Here is a 16,164-nt window from a genome sequence, read left to right on the forward strand (position 1 = left end):
GGGAATCTTTTTAAAATCCTGATTTCTGGGCCTCATCCTCCAGAAATTCTGTTTCTTTGTTATGGGGTGGGGCCACAACATGAGTAACAAAGAAACAGAATTTCCGGAGGATGAGGCCCGGAAATCAGGATTTTAAAAAGATTCCCAGGTGATTCTAATGTGCAGCCAAGGTTGAGAACCACTGCTCTAAATGCTATCATGATGCGGTTTAAAAATCACTTCCACATCTCATACCTAAAAAGAAAAGAAAGCATACACAAGATTTCTGTTTCTTCTAAATTCATTTGCTGCTGTTTCTGACCTACTGGATGTTTAGAATCCTTTATCAACACCGGCTGCTACAGAGATAATGACGTCATTAGAAAATTAGATTTTCAGTAACTGGGTTGGGTATGAGGGAGGAGCAAACAATATAAACTAGACAATAAAAATCCATTTGAACAAACACAATAATAACAGATATGAATATATACACACATCACTTTCAAGCTGCTGCTTTTTCTAGATTAATCAGAGAAATAAATTAAGGTATTTTAGAAACATTGCCTAATGGTTGGGCTTTCCAATATATATCAAATAAGGCAAAGTACTCTATTTCCTTCTCATCATATCAAAGTGGAAAACATTCAGTCTACATTTCAGTTATATTTGTAGTTATATATACTCATTCAGCTCTAATGAAAGATTAGAGAAATGAAAAACCTATTAGAGTTCATTAATGAAAATGGATTAGAAAAAGGTGCCGCCACTTCATTATATTTCAAAATAAACCAAAAAATTTAAAATGTAGGCACCAGTAATAGTGTATGTACCCAACATGGGGGGAACCTCTCCTGTCTTAAGCTTTTGAACTAAAAAGGTATGGATCTCGGAGTCCAATACACCCAGGTTTTAGTCCTGATTTTACTACTAACAGCTCCTAACAAGAGGCAAGTGATTTTACCCCAATAAACCTGTTTCCTCATTCATTCTCTCTCTCTCTCTCTCTCTCTCTCTCTCTCTCTCTCTCTCAATGTAGAGAATTAAACAATAACATGCAAAAATACTGAACTCAATCCTGAAACATATTAGTATGTTAGTAAACAGAGGAAGAGTTGCTGTTATTTTGCATGGCCATGTAGTTGTGCAAGTGTTACTCAACTCCTATTTCATGCCCTATTCCAGGTGCTGGGGAGGCAGCAGGACGGCCAAGGTCGCTGCTTTGACTATAGCACCTGCATCGTTCTGAAAGAGCTCTGGGCAATGGTTCATCAGAAGAAATGTTTACACTGATTACATTTGTCCTAATTGCTTCTCTGCCGTCTTTCACTCAAGGAGAACTAGTCTTCCAGTCTACAGAGAGTGTGGAAAGTGATGCAAAGAAAATTCCTTTTTTGCCTTATTTAACATATTGCGGGAGCTAGCACATGTTCATACTCTGGCAGATGATATTTGAAACACCATGTAAAACATTTTGCAAACTTCACAGTTTTCATACACTTGTGAGTAGCAATTTCTAAATAAAAGAGTTTACAAGGCTTTAAATTTGCAGTGCCTTTAATCAGAAATTGGAAAATTAAGATTGAGTCAGAAGCAACACGACAGAATGTTTCATTTCCACTGTTTAATTATAAATTGCTATGTGATCCTCATGACAACACTCAGTAAGATTTGCCATCCATAAACTTAGAAGACGGGATGAGGAAAGGATAACATGAGGTTGGTAGTTAAAAGAGAAGCACCTATCAATTTCATGAATGAGGTTTCTATTTACATTTCTGAAATCACAGCTAATTATCCAGTTTTAAGTTAAAGATTCTGCTCTAATTGATACCATTAGTGGGTTTCTAGTAAGAGGAAATACATTTGAATTCTAAGTCTTATTCTCCCTTTAGAAATCCAATCTCATTCAATACATCCAATGGAACTATACTTAGTCTGATAATGTTGCTGATGACTCTCCTAGTATTAAAATTAAAAATTCCATGTACCTCTTCTGTTTGCCATGATTGGCTACACCAGGTTGCTGCCTCATTCAATAAATACAAAGGAGGGCATTTAGGTCAGCGATCCAGTCATCTACTTGAATCTCCCACTTGGATTTCTCAAAGCCCTCTTAAGTTTAGCGTATCCCACAGTGAAATCATTATTTTTCTCTAAAGAATTTGCTCCTGATCCAGGGTTTTCTGTTGTAGAGAAATAGCACCCAGTTGCTTAAGTCAGAACCTGGAAGTTGCTAATTACTAATTGTATAATCCCAGATAATGCATTTAAATTCTGTAAGTCTATTTCTTGTCCATAAAAATGGCCACAGAAATATTAATACCTACCTCGTAGGATTGTTGAGGACTAAATGAGATTCATTAGCATGGTATCTGGCATATTTTAGAAAAAGCTTAATGAATGTTGGTAATAATAAGTAACTATTATTGTTATTCTTCACTCCTGTCAGACAAGACTTCTGAAGAATAGCTTCATCAGATCCTGGTTCTGTTTCTGTTTCTTTTTCTTTTTTTTAAGATAATTAAATTTTGATTTAATAAGGGACAGCACTTTACACACTATTGATACTTAGACTGAAACAGTAATACCTTATTTTTCATAATAATTTAAGTTCAAATATCTTGTACATTTTGTTTTAAATTTTTTATTAAGGTATATATGTGGCCTTATCCCCCCATTGCATCCCCCCGCCCCCCTCCCTCTCCCCCGCTCAAGCCCTCACTCCCTGGTGCCTGTGACCATTGATTATGCTTATATGCATGCATACAAGTCCTTTGGTTGATCTATCCCCCTTGCCACCCTCCCCTAGGTTTGAACATCTGATCAATGCTTCTCAGTCTCTGGATCTGTTTTTGTTCATCAGTTTATGTTGTTCATTGTAATCCACAAATGAGTGAGATCATGTGATATTTATCTTTCTCTGACTGACTTATCTCACTTAGCATAATGCTCTCCAGCTCCATCCATGCTGTTGCAAATGGTAAGAGTTCCTTCTTTTTTACAGCAGTGTAGTATTACATTGTGTATATGTACCACAGTTTTTTAATCCACCCATCTGCTGATGGGCACATAGGCTGTTTCCAAATTGTAAATTGTGCTGCTATGAACAGAGGGGTGCATATATCCTTTGATTGGTGTTTCTAGTTTCTTGGGATATATTCCTAGAAGTGGGATCACTGGGTCAAATGGGAGTTCCATTTTTAACTTTTTGAGGAAACTCCATACTGTCTTCCACAGTGGCTGCACAAGTCTGCATTCCCACCAGCAGTACATGAGGGTTCCTTTTTCTCCACATCCTCACCAGCACTTGTCATTTGTTGATTTGTTGATGATAGCCATTCTGACAGATGTGAGATGGTATCTCATTGTTGTTTTTTGATTTGTATCTCTCAGATGATTAGTGACTTTGAGCATGTTTTCATATGTCTCTTGGCCTTCCTTATGTCCTCTTTCGAAACGTATCTATTTAGGTCCGTTGCCCATTTTTGATTGGGTTGTTTATCTTCCTTTTGTTAAGTTGTATGAGTTCCCTGTAAATGTTGGAGATTAAACCCTATTTAAATATTACAGGGTTATCTCCGATAACATTGGCAAATATGTTCTCCCATGCAGTGGGCTTTCTTGTTTTCTGGTTCTGTTTCTACTTCCTAAACATCTCTCCAGTCATCCGACTCCCATTGCCATCATCCTAATATGAAACCATCATTATATTATGTTTCACTGCTGAAATAGACATACTGGTTTCCTTTTATCAATTCTTGTCTGCTTCAACTTGGGAGTCAGAATGATCTCTCTAAAATTCTATTATGATGTCAATTTACTGCTTAAAGCTCTACAGTGTCTACATTGTCCTTCCAATAAAGTCCAAAAGCTAATAAACCTGGTTTTCTAAGCCTTTTTGTGATCTGGCCCTGCTTCATCTCCAGACTCCAGCCACTTCCTCTGCAATCTATGCTCTAGATCTATAGGTCCTCTACCAGTTCCCCCAAATTGCCAAGCACATTTTCCTTAGGGCTCTGTACTTTCTGTTTTCTACCCAGAAACCCTTCCCACAGCTCTCCTTCCAGGGTTAATCAGCCTTCAGGTCTCAACTTACACATTACTTTCTCAGAGAGAACATCTTAAACACCCTTAGCTTTCTCAGTAACATACTCTTTCATGACATGCAACACACTCCCAATTACTTGTTCAATGGCTGACTTCCATGAGAGCAGGAACAATATTAGTTTTATTTACTGCTCTATCTCTGAAATTTTACTTGTTGATACTCTGGTTTCTCTACAAATCTGTCACCTTTTACTTGTTGAATGAATCAGTATATGATTGACTAAGTGAATCAATCAACAAATAGGAAAGGAGAGCTGCTGTATCATATTTTTTTTTTTTTGGTCTCTGTCAGATCCCTAGGGTAGATGTTCTAAACCTCTGGAATTTCCAGGGTAACAGGAGTGTCTTTGTTATTCCTGGTGGGCCTGTGGATCACACCAGAGTTTATACTACCAAGATGATTCAGAATGAGGAATGGTCACGGTGAAGAACAACTGTGTAACTAGAGGGTTGGTTGGGGCTCTGAGCCAGCCCAATCTCTACAAAAGGGAGCAGGGCTGCAAACCGAGTTCAGTCACTGGAGAAATGAGTCATGCCTACAGAATGAAACCCAACAGAGACTCTGGACACTGAAGCTCAGTGGAGCTGTCTGGTTGGTGAACAATCAGTGTGAGGGGAGTGTGATGAGTCCTGACTCCACAAGGAGAGGACCAGTAGCTCTGTGTTCCAAACCCTCTCAGACCTTGCCCCATGTGACTCTTCATTGGACTGGTCTTGATTTGCATCCTTCATATGAAAGCTGTTTTCTTAAGCTCTGTAAGAAGTTCCAGCAAATATTAAACCTGAATTTGTAATCAGTTGGTCAGAAGTGCAGTGTTTGGCCTGGGGAGCTCCAAATTTGTAGGTAGTATCAGAAGTAAGGGCAGTATTGTTGGGGATTGTGCCCCTGAACTTACGGAGTCTACACTAACTCTGAGTGGTCAGGGTCAGAATTTGATTACATTACAAAAGCGAAGTTTTAGAAGTGTCCTAAACCTCTAGAAAGCACAAAAATCATATCCCAGTATAATAGAGATACTCCACGGTCTCAGGAAACGAGCATCTTATCATGCTCCTATAATCCTTTCCTCTGTAACTAGGCTAATAGCCTCTGCCCTTCTGGGGCCTGAGCCATTTTATGCCTGGGCTACAGGGAAGGAAAAAAAGAAAGAAAGTGAGTGGATGGAGAAGGAGATTACTTCCAAAAGTATGAAGTTTATCTTTGCTGCTCTCTTAACTAATTATTTTTTCCCCTTCTATTTTCCTCCCCTCAAGGATCTCACTGATCACTAACCTACCCCTATAATCTTCTCTTTAAGCCTCTTCTTTTCTATTTCAAAATAATTTTTCCATGTCTTTCACTAACTAAGATAGTCATTTCCTCAAGGTGACTGATCCAGCAAGTAGACAGGTAATAAACTGAATGTACTAATCCCAATCTATATATAGAAAAGCCTAAGCGACCGTTACGACAGGACGACTGGCCGGTAGCTATGATACGCACTGACCACCAGGGGGCAGATGCTCAACACAGGAGCAGCCCCCTGATGGTCAGTGTCAGTGTGCTCCCACGGCGAGCCAACCTCCCGAGGTCCCTCCCCACAGACGGCTGGCCCGATCGGCCCCGATCACCGGCCAGGCCGAGGGACCCCACCCGTGCACGAATCTGTGCACCGGGCCTCTAGTAAGATATAAATAAAGATGACATTGGTTCTTTCAGAGCTACTTACATTTCAAAAGGCAATTTAAAACTAATTTCTCATTAGTAAAGTTCTGAGAATGGCAAGAAGATAACCTGCAGCTCTGTAAACCCTCTGTAACTTCCCTCATCAATCGAGGCTGGGAAGCTGCATAACTTCCTGGTATGCACATATCCTTCCTTGGGGGAACGTAGAGACAGTTTCCTCAACCTGTGTCTCCCTCTCCTTGGCCTACATCGATTTCTTCTCCCTTTGATACTTTAGGGACTGAACTCTAAGAAAGCCATCCCAATTAATTACCTGGGAATTTGCCATTTGTAAGCTAACTGGTCCTTTCCCCCAAGTAGCTAATAATACCCTTGGGTCTTTTGTTAAGAAGCTTTGGAAACTTAAGTATAAACAGATACATAATCCTTTCTTTCCTTTTGTTAATAGCTCCCTTGCCCCACACTTTCTCCTATAAAAACCTTCCATTTTGTACAACACTCAGAATGCCCTTCTAGTTGCTAGATGGGATGCTGCCCAATTCATGAATCCCTTAATAGGGCCAATTAGAGCTTCACATTTACTTGGTTTAATTTTGTTTTTTAACAGTAATAAATAGGCCTAAATACACTCAGCCAGCACCAGCATGGCATCACAAGTCCCCCTGTCTGCACCATGGACTCTCTGGTTTCTATAACTTATATAAACAATGGCAGTATGGGATGCAGAAGACCTTCGCAGCATTTGGTGTGGAAATTCTTGGTCTAGGGATGCATTAAAAGTTGGAATAAAAGCTATGATTGATTTACTTATTAAATGAATCACAAACCAAGTAACTATATTTTTCCAGGAAGACCCTTCTATTTTTAATTCTAAAATAAAGAATGTCACTTTTTTAAAAGTTAAAAACTCATAGCAGTGTAATTTGAAATAAGTATTATCTGTGGCATACTTGAAATCCAAGGCTACTCCGTTGGCCTTGGTAAATTATGCCTCCCACGATACATTGTGCAAAGTCCTCCAAACCCATTTGGAGCACACATGAGAGTCTCTTGAGGAATCAAGTAAGCATTAGAGCAGTCCCATTTTGTTAACCAATTGTTTGCTTACTCAAAGCAATATTGATGTCATTTTCTCTGAATAGTTGAAATTTTTTAATCTTTCTCAACTCTGTGTTTCCTGGCATTTGCCCGAGAGAAGACAGCAGATGCTTACTTATTTTACATAACAGCGTTAAGAATCCAACTCCTCAACCTTATGCATTTAGAGTCTTATCAAGTTACCGTGACCTTTCAGTATGAATTCACACAATTTGTGGCTGTTTTCCTTCCACTTATCTTATTGAAAACTTAATGTTTCTCTCATGACAAAGGGCTTTAGCATTTTCCTTGGTAGTTCAGGAAATATTAATTTTCTTTATTAAGCACTGACTATACTTCGGTAGTTAATGTTATTCAAACAAATGGAGTGTACTGTGGTGATTTATTTTTCTTTTTATCATTACTGGTTTTGTTAATAATCGGTAGAAAAAAATTCCTTCCTGTAACTTAATATGGATTGCTAGATCTTACCAGAAATCAATTCCCTAAAATAAGGGAATATTAGACAGGGGAGACTGACATTAAGCAGAAGAAGTAGGAAAATAAGCCCTGGCCGGTTTGGCTCAGTGGATAGAGTGTCGGCCTACGAACTGAAGGGTCCCAGGTTCGATTCCAGTCAAGGGCATGTACCTTGGTTGCGGGCACATCCTCAGTAGGGAGTGTGCAGGAGGCAGCTGATCGATGTTTCTCTCTCATCGATGTTTCTAACTCTCTATCCCTTTCCCTTCCTCTCTGTAAAAAATCAATAAAATACATTAAAAAAAAAAAAGAAGTAGGAAAATAAGATTATTTCCCCCTTACTGGACAGAGGTGGGAGCATGTATGATCTGGATGGGGATGAGAGAGGGAAGAAAGAAGGTGAAGGAACTACAGACCCAGGTAATCATAAGAAAAAGAAAACATAAACACGTACCGCCCCTAAGTTCTGTACCCACACTATAAAAGTTGAAATATGACCTAGCAATAAGATAAAATTAGCTCATAAAGGTGTCTTTATAATTCTCTCAAAAATCTTGACAAACTAAAATTATAATGCAATGTACATAAGTATAAGGTATCTGCTAACAACTGTCAATAATAATTATGCAAAGCTTATGATTAAGGAGACAGGTGTGGTAGAGGAGGAAGAAAATTAAATGGATAGCCAGTTAATAAGATAATGTATTCAAAAGTGCTGCTATAAACTTTAAAGGATTATGTAAATATTACCTATAATTATTTTTATTATTAATCTGTAACCAAGTAGAAGTCAAAAATAATGTTGTGTGTATGTCTCAATAAGTATTCAATCAGAATTATTTAATTATAGTGTAACTTTAAAGTGTTATCTTTCCCATTAGAACATTATACTACAATAATATCAGGCACTTTCTTGTTCACTGTTGGATCTCTAGTTCATTGATGAATGAATGAATGAATGGAGGTATAATATGAACTGCTATTGCAATTTACTAAGGAGCTGGACTACAGAAACAATGGTTCCATTAGCATATGTGGCCTAGAAAAACATCAGTCCATATGTCTACATATCAATGTTTATGTATTGACACAAGTCCTAGGATTCTAGAAGTGGGGAAAACATGCTTCAGAATCACATGCCCTGTATTCCCATCCTTAACAGATCTGTCTGTTGTGCCTAAACCCATACTGTAGACTTTCTATATATTGAGTCAGGAAAGAACAGATGAAGAACGCCTTTTTGACCCTGCAGTCCGACAGCAACCAGATGCCCAACTTTTACATCTTCAAGGGCATCGGCTCTAAGTATTTTTAAAAATATATATTTTATTGATTTTTTACAGCGAGGAAGGGAGAGGGAGAGTTAGAAACATCGATGAGAGAAGAACATCGATTAGCTGCCTCCTGCACACCCCCCACTGGGGATATGCCCGCAACCAAGGTACATGCCCTTGACTGGAATCGAACCCAGGACCCTTCGGTCTGCAGGCCGATGCTCTATCCACTGAGCCAAACTGGTCAGGGCGGCTCTAAGTATTTATAGTTCAAAGTTACCCAGTGAAAAGCAGCTAAAATGTATGTAAAGCTAAGAACAATTGTGATTAACGAAACTACTTCTAAAAGAAAATTTTTTTCTCCAAGAACACAAGTTGAAGGTGTGTCTCTGCTCATTAGAGCTCCTCAATCCATGTCTCTGCCTAAGCCAGCCTTCATTCTTCAGAGCATGCCTAGTTTGAAATGGATTATGATGGACTATGGCAGTATCTATCCTAATTAATAAGTCATAGCTGCTACCGATTTGGGAGTTTAAAAAAGTCAAGAATTTTACAGATGTTAGTGGTGCTGCAGGTGTTCCAGATCTAAGCTGAGAAAAAAAGAATTATGAAAGACTCCAGGCAACATTATAAGTATTGACACAAGAAGAACGTGTAGACAGAAGGCAAAAACTAGACCTGTGTCTTCACTCATATTTTACTACTGGCTCTCCTATAAGTGAGGCAGTAGCAGTGTGGGTAGATGGGGCATGGTGATGTGTGATATGGACCAGGCAGGAGCTGAAAAAGATGGCATGGCTAAGCCAGGGTTAAGACACTGTGTAGGGCTATATATGTTTAACTTGTTTTTAAATTGCATTACCAAGAAATTATATGAAGGACCATTCTTTTATAGTATGAGGAAAGGAGGAGAGGTTGTGAATAAAGAAATGTTAGAAAACTTTTTTAAAGCTTTCTCTTTGTTTCTTCTCCTTTTATAGTCCAACTAGAGGCCTGGTGCATGAAAATTCATGCATTGGAGGGGGGGTCCCTCAGCCCGGCCTGCCCCCTCTCACAGTCTGAGAGTCCTCAGGGGCGGGAGGCGACCAGGCGATTAGGGGAAGGCGACGCCCCCATCACACCTCTGCTGCTGCCACTGCTGGCAGTTCAAGCCTCAGCCAGCCCTGGTTACCGTGCCTCGGGCTGGTCCTGGGTGACTGGGCAGCCGACATCTGAGGCTTGCCTGTGCCTCGGGCCAGCCCTGGGCAGCTGGAGGGCTGAGGGGACTGGGGGACTCTGGAGGCAGGCGTCGCTGAGGAGATTGGGCGCCGCCATCTTGTGGCTGTGGACGCTGCCATCTTTGAGGGAGGGGCAGTAATTAGCATATTCCCTCTTTATTGGCTATGGGCGCCGCCATCTTTGAGGACGTGGCAGTCAATTAGCATATTCCCTCCTTATTGGCTGTGTGTGCCACCATTTTTGAGGGCAGGGCAGTCAATGAGCATATTTCCTCCTTATTGGCTGTGGGTGCTGCCATCTTTGAGGGCGGGGCAGTCAATTAGCATATTCCCTTCTTATTGGCTGTGGGCGCTGCCATCTTTGTGATGGCGTGAGGGTCAATTAGCATATTCCTGCTTTATTAGATAGGATAAAGAAGACGATGGCAATTCCCAGGTTCACACAGGCAGGGAGATAAGGAGGTTCAGCAGAGGAAAGTTTTTCTGAACTACATACCCTGTTTCTTCACAGAAATGGCTCAAAGAATTTTGGATAACTTTTCAAAGCCCTTTTTCTTTCCCTAAAAGCTGGCGAATATTTTTCATAACAAAGTACAATACTTCCATATCTCAAAAAATCATGGTTTTTGGTAATAAGAGCAAGGTGTGACAAAAGAGAGTAGCAGACTTAGATTAAAAAAAAAAAAAAAGAGGGGGCTAAATGCCAGTTGTGTCACTCAGTCTTTATGTGGCCTTAGGCAAGACCCTAAGCTCTCTTAGCCACATCTTCAACTGGGGTGATGTCTCCCCCAAGGGGACAAAAATTGGTTGGGGCCCAGCCAGGATGGCAATGTGGTTAAGCATTGACCTATGAACCAGGGGGTCATGGTTTGATTACCGGTCGGGGCACATACCTGGGTTGCAGGCTCGATCCCTACCTAGTAGGGGGTGTTCAGGAGGCAGGAGATCAATGATTCTCTTTCATCATTGATGTGTTTTTCTCTCTCTCCCACTTTCCTTCCTCTCTAAATAAAAATATTTTTAAAAATTGGTTTGGGGCTAGAGAGCATAAGATCTTATTCTTTATATGTGTAAAACAAAAATATACATACATAAATGAGACATACATAAATGAGAAATGCTTTTCTAAGCCTTCATTTCTCAACTATAAATATGGGTCAGCATCCTTCACCTTAAAGGATTACTATGATACAAATATAAATATATACAGAGAATGAGAAACTGGAAATAAAGCAAGCAGAGAAAACAACCAAATGAAGAATAGCCATTAAAATATAACTAAAAATACAAAGATTCAAGTAAATATAGATTAATATAATCTAATAATCAATTGTATTAATAAGATAATTTTTGACTCACTAGTTTTATCAACTGAGCACCTAACCTCCAAAAAGAAAACATATAATCATAGTAAAAATCAAACAATAAATGCAAAAAGAATATATAAATGTGGCAAAGATACAAACCTAAAACACCAATTTTAAGGCCTGCCAAGCTTGTTTTAATTTTATCATATATATCTTCAGATGCAAAGTCAGCAGCAATCGTCTTTGTTTCCACTTTGAATTTTTCTCCTGGGGAGAAAACACAAATGGGGAGAGAATTAATATATGGCAATTAAGCACTTAATGCCATTATCCTTCCAAACTCTTTTTACCCCCTAATTTGATAGAAAATTTAGACCAGGATAATTTTAGGCAACCATTAGACGATCAAAGACATGATATAAAGACAACACAATAATTTCACAATAAAATTCTAGTGTTGTCACAGAGTTGGCTGGATGTTCCTTAATCAGTTCTCTTTCCAAAAATCAATGACTACTTTTTAGACCCTTAGGTACAAATAATAAAACACGATTCACATCATAATGTTATATACTCTTTAAATATCACTGGCTTTGTGATTTTAATTGCAAACTGATGCTTCATTATCTCAGGAAGAAGTCTTTATGCTGTAATGTATTTTAAAGTGTGATATATTAAAACAAAAGTTCATCTTATTAAAATGAAAATAAAAGTAATAGGATTCTATTGGAATTTAAAAGCTTGGTTAATAGTTAATAGTCACTACATTTAAAAATCCACACAAAACAGTAACAGAGCTACAAAGTGACACAAGAAAGACTTCACAAGACCATGAAGTTCCAAACAGAGCTCATGGAAATAACAGATTGCGAAATAAGACCCTGGGAAAACAGGACTCATCTGATGTAACCATAATGTTTACGCCTGCCTGCACTAGTGAGCCCTTTTGAGAAGATAGCATAGACTGTGAGGTCACCCAGACATGGGTACCAATTTCATTTCCACACCTACTTGCTAAATGACTTTGACATCCCTTGTCTCTGTGTGAGGCTCAAGTGTTATCTACTGGCATACAGGAGGCAATCCATAAAAGTTGGTCTCCCCTTTCACTCCTCAAGTAATCCCACACTCATATCACTCAGTGAAGTTCAGTGGACTAAGAAAGCTTATCTTTGGAAACTGATGAGAATTCATTTAAAAATCCAGTTTCTAAACGAAATGATTCTCCATTCGCACGCAGGCAAGTTAGCGCATCACAGAGTGTGCAGCACGAACCCAGGAAGCTTCCACTCCTGACCTAAAGGATTTATGTCTAAAACTAAAGAGCCTGTTCACAAGAGCTGTGGTTCTTGGTTAGACTCAGTGAAAAGTATTGACCCCAGGTAGGAATCCCTGAATAAACCAGAGGGTATTAACTGTATGGCAAATATCTTGTCTGCTGTGAAAGGCATACTTACTATTCCACATAAGTGAGTTACTATATGTGCTCATGTAATGGAGAGCCAGATAGACACAGAGCTGTCATTTCATATAGCTGATCCAACATGCCTCACTATAAATGGTTCGCAGAATTTACCACAAGTAAATAAAGATCTTTTTTTTTAATATATTTTATAAGGGAGGGTGGGGAGGAGGACAAAATCAGGAAGCTGAAGAATACCTTTTATTAACTATAAAATAGGAGAAATTTATCTCCTGCACATCTCCCACCGGGGATGTGCCCGCAACCCAGGCACATGCCTTCGACCGGAATCGAACCTGGGACCCTTCAGTCCGCAGGCCGACGCCCTATCCACTGAGCCAAACCGGTTTCGGCAAATAAAGATCTTTTATTAGAGGCACCAATTCATAAGGGAGGGTGGGGAGGAGGACAAAATCAGGAAGCTGAAGAATACCTTTTATTAACTATAAAATAGGAGAAATTTATCTCTTTATTTTGAGAAAACCAAAGTATGTTGCCATACTAGCACCATATACTGACATTTAGGAAAATTTCTCTCTAGTAATAAAAGCCACTTCACAACCCCTTAATCAAATTTATTTTTTCCAAGTCTCATAGGATGTACTTATGTTGCAGCCTGGTATAGATATGCTGCTAAAAAAAAAAAAAATTCAGAGACGCTTTTGGAAAAAAAACGTTATTTAATAAGAACCCTAAAGTAAACTCTTTCTTTGTGTTCACATTAGAATAAGCAAAATGGCTTCTGATGCAAGTTCTTTAAGATAAATAACATTTTGAACTTATACCTGGATTACTGTGAATCATATTCTAGTTAACACTGCTGCTTTTCTCTTAACTTACCTTCACTGCCTCAGGCTTTCTCGTTTTTTAAAGTAGGTCAGCTCATGACCCTCCTCTCCTCACAAACCTCCCAGAGTTCCATCTCACTCACAGTAAGGGCCAAAGTCTTGGGCAACAACCTAATTCTCTCTGAACTTATCTCCACCTACTTCTCCCCCAGTTGCTCCCCAGTTCCAGCACAGAGGCCCCGAGGAGTTCCTTAAACACACAGTGGTCTCCAAATACACTCAATGCTTTTGCTCTTGCTGCTCCCTCTGCCTGGAATGTCTAGCAGTCGGACATCCCTCTCACTATCCGAGACCGCTGGCTCCTAACCACTCGCCTGCCTGCCTGCCTCATCGCCCCTGCTTGCCAGCCTGCCTGATTGCCCCTAACTGCTCGTCTGCCTGCCTGATTGACCCTAACCACTCTGCATGCCTACCCGATCTCCCCTAACTGCTCACCTGCCTGCCTGATTGCCCCTAGCCACCTCTGCCCTGGCCCCTGCCACTTTGGCTTCATCCAGAAGGACATCTGGAATGACGTCTGGAAGGTCGTTTGGCGGTCTGGTCTAATTAGCATATTATACTTTTATTATTATAGACTTTTCTGTTCTTTCATAATACCCTAGCTTTAATTATTCTAGCTTTAAGATGAGTTTTAATATTTCTGACAATGCAAGTCTCTGTTATTATTACTCTTTTTCAAAAGTTTATTGGTTATCCTTACTTTTTTAGTCTCAGTTTTTATTGGGACTGCATGAAACATTTCAATTAAATTTATGGAGAATGACAATGTGGCATTCCTCCAGGCTCTCCATTTACTCAATGTCTCACAAATATCATGTGGTTATAAATTCTTCAATAGATTAAAGAACTAAAGAATTCCACTATTAGAATACTACACATCATTATGCAAAGATACTCAATGCTGCTAATTATTCCTACTGATTTGAACCATTCAGTATTTGAAATTGGATGGGCTGGCATCCTGCTACTTACAATTGTGGCCAAATACAATCATGCCCCCCTCCCATTCTGAGATGGTCTTGGCCCACTGTCTCTCAGCCTAGTGGCTGAAACCAAAAACTAAGAAGCAAAAAACCCCACAACTCTGATGATTGACATGAGATGTTCAAGGCAATCAACTTACTAGAAATGGAGGCAAAAATCAACTCTGGCTTAAATGGTAGAGAATGAAGGTAAGAAATAGCTGGGCTGATGATACCATTCATTCCCTTTTTATCTACTAGCCCACTGAAAACCACATAACCACAATTGTGGAATTACAGAAAGCAAACATTATTCATTACTATAGAGCTATATGACAATGAAGGCCCTCACTCTCTCAAGCCACTCCATCACCTGCAAGAATGGGTGCCCCCCTCCTACAGTCACATGGCTGATTTTTACTCAGAGGACCTGAATTAGGTCCAAGTCAAGCCTGGAATTGACAGAAAGGAACTGCACCCATACGTAGTCTCAAGATGCTGATAAAACAACTTGCAGTATTCAAGCTAAGATATTTTTAGGTTCAAATCTAAAAAAGTCAGGAACACATTCCGAATAGCTTTATGTTTAACATATTTCTGGTCTGGTCATCATTATTTTCATTTTTCTCAACAAACTGCTATCGCTTAAATCTAAGTCTTTCTCTAAAAGACTGGAACAGAAGTGAGGACCATCTACTAAGTCTTTCTCCAAGAATAATTTTATAGGCCTTAGAAAGGCTTTCTTCATTTCCCCTTTTGATGTCTAGGGATATTAGGTCTGAGAATGCTAGAAAAGAGGTCTAATCTACATAAACCCATGCATTATTTACAATTTTTCTATTAATAAAAACCAACGATAATATATTAATTCATTTGTCCCTACATCTGCTCCAAATAAACTATTTGTTTTTTCCCCTAAATTTTAGGTACTATCCATTATGAAAGTGTCACATTTACCCTTCCCCATCTTTTCCGTATTAAAACTTTCATCATTTAAGATTCACGTTGTGCCACCACCTCTGTGGACTGATTTTTTATAATTCCCATTTTCTCCAAGGTTAAGCTATTTACTCTGTTGGCTGTGTTCCTAGAGACAAAGCTTCCATATAACCTTATTAAATGCTTACCATACTCTATTATTCAAAGAGCCCTTATTTCCTAACAAACATAGATCATTCTTTGTCATCTCTGTGTTCCCAGCACCTAGCACAATGCTTGGCATATATAACAGAGGTCACTCAATGTTTGTTGATTGAGTAAATGCATCTAGGCCAAGACGACTGACTTATTAACATCATCTTCTCAATACTTCTTGAACTCTTCCCTATAGAAATAAAATTACATTGCTGGTAAGAGATGTCTATGTGAGATACAATATAACGTAAAGTACTTGCTATAAGCATGTTTAAGCATTAAGATAAATTGAGAAACAACTCAGTTCTTCCATCTGTCCTACAAGGACACTATCGTTCTCATAAAAATAGAAACATTTTAGAATTATAAGAAACCTCAGAAACCATCCAGGAGCTTAACTCAGGGGCATGGAGATGTTGGTTAAAGGTATTTAAGGTATGGGCCCCTCTCTCTTTACCCTGTCCTGAAAAAAGATAATTAGGGAGAAAGGAGAGACTCTTGGAGAAATATTCCTATATTCAATGCCTACCAATTGTATCTTCTTAAATCTAAATTCATTCAAATCTATTTATAACTATAAAAATATATTGCATGCTTTTAAAAACTCCTCCATTTTTGTAGAAAATGTTTTCCAATAGTCAGAGATGT

General features: G+C 39.1%; 1 protein-coding gene across 1 annotated transcript in view; it reads right to left on the reverse strand.

Moving 5' to 3' along the window:
• Positions 1 to 16,164, reverse strand: part of HSD17B12 (hydroxysteroid 17-beta dehydrogenase 12) — a 123,229-nt gene that overhangs the window by 27,363 nt on the left and 79,702 nt on the right. Inside the window, exon 4 of the mRNA XM_006097915.3 lies at positions 11,270 to 11,377. Coding sequence (XP_006097977.1) covers positions 11,270 to 11,377 — 108 coding nt within the window. The remainder of the gene's footprint in view (positions 1 to 11,269; positions 11,378 to 16,164) is intronic.

This window comes from Myotis lucifugus, unplaced genomic scaffold (genome assembly GCF_000147115.1).
Source record: "Myotis lucifugus unplaced genomic scaffold, Myoluc2.0 scaffold_213, whole genome shotgun sequence".
In the NCBI taxonomy this organism is placed as follows: Eukaryota; Metazoa; Chordata; class Mammalia; order Chiroptera; family Vespertilionidae; genus Myotis; species Myotis lucifugus.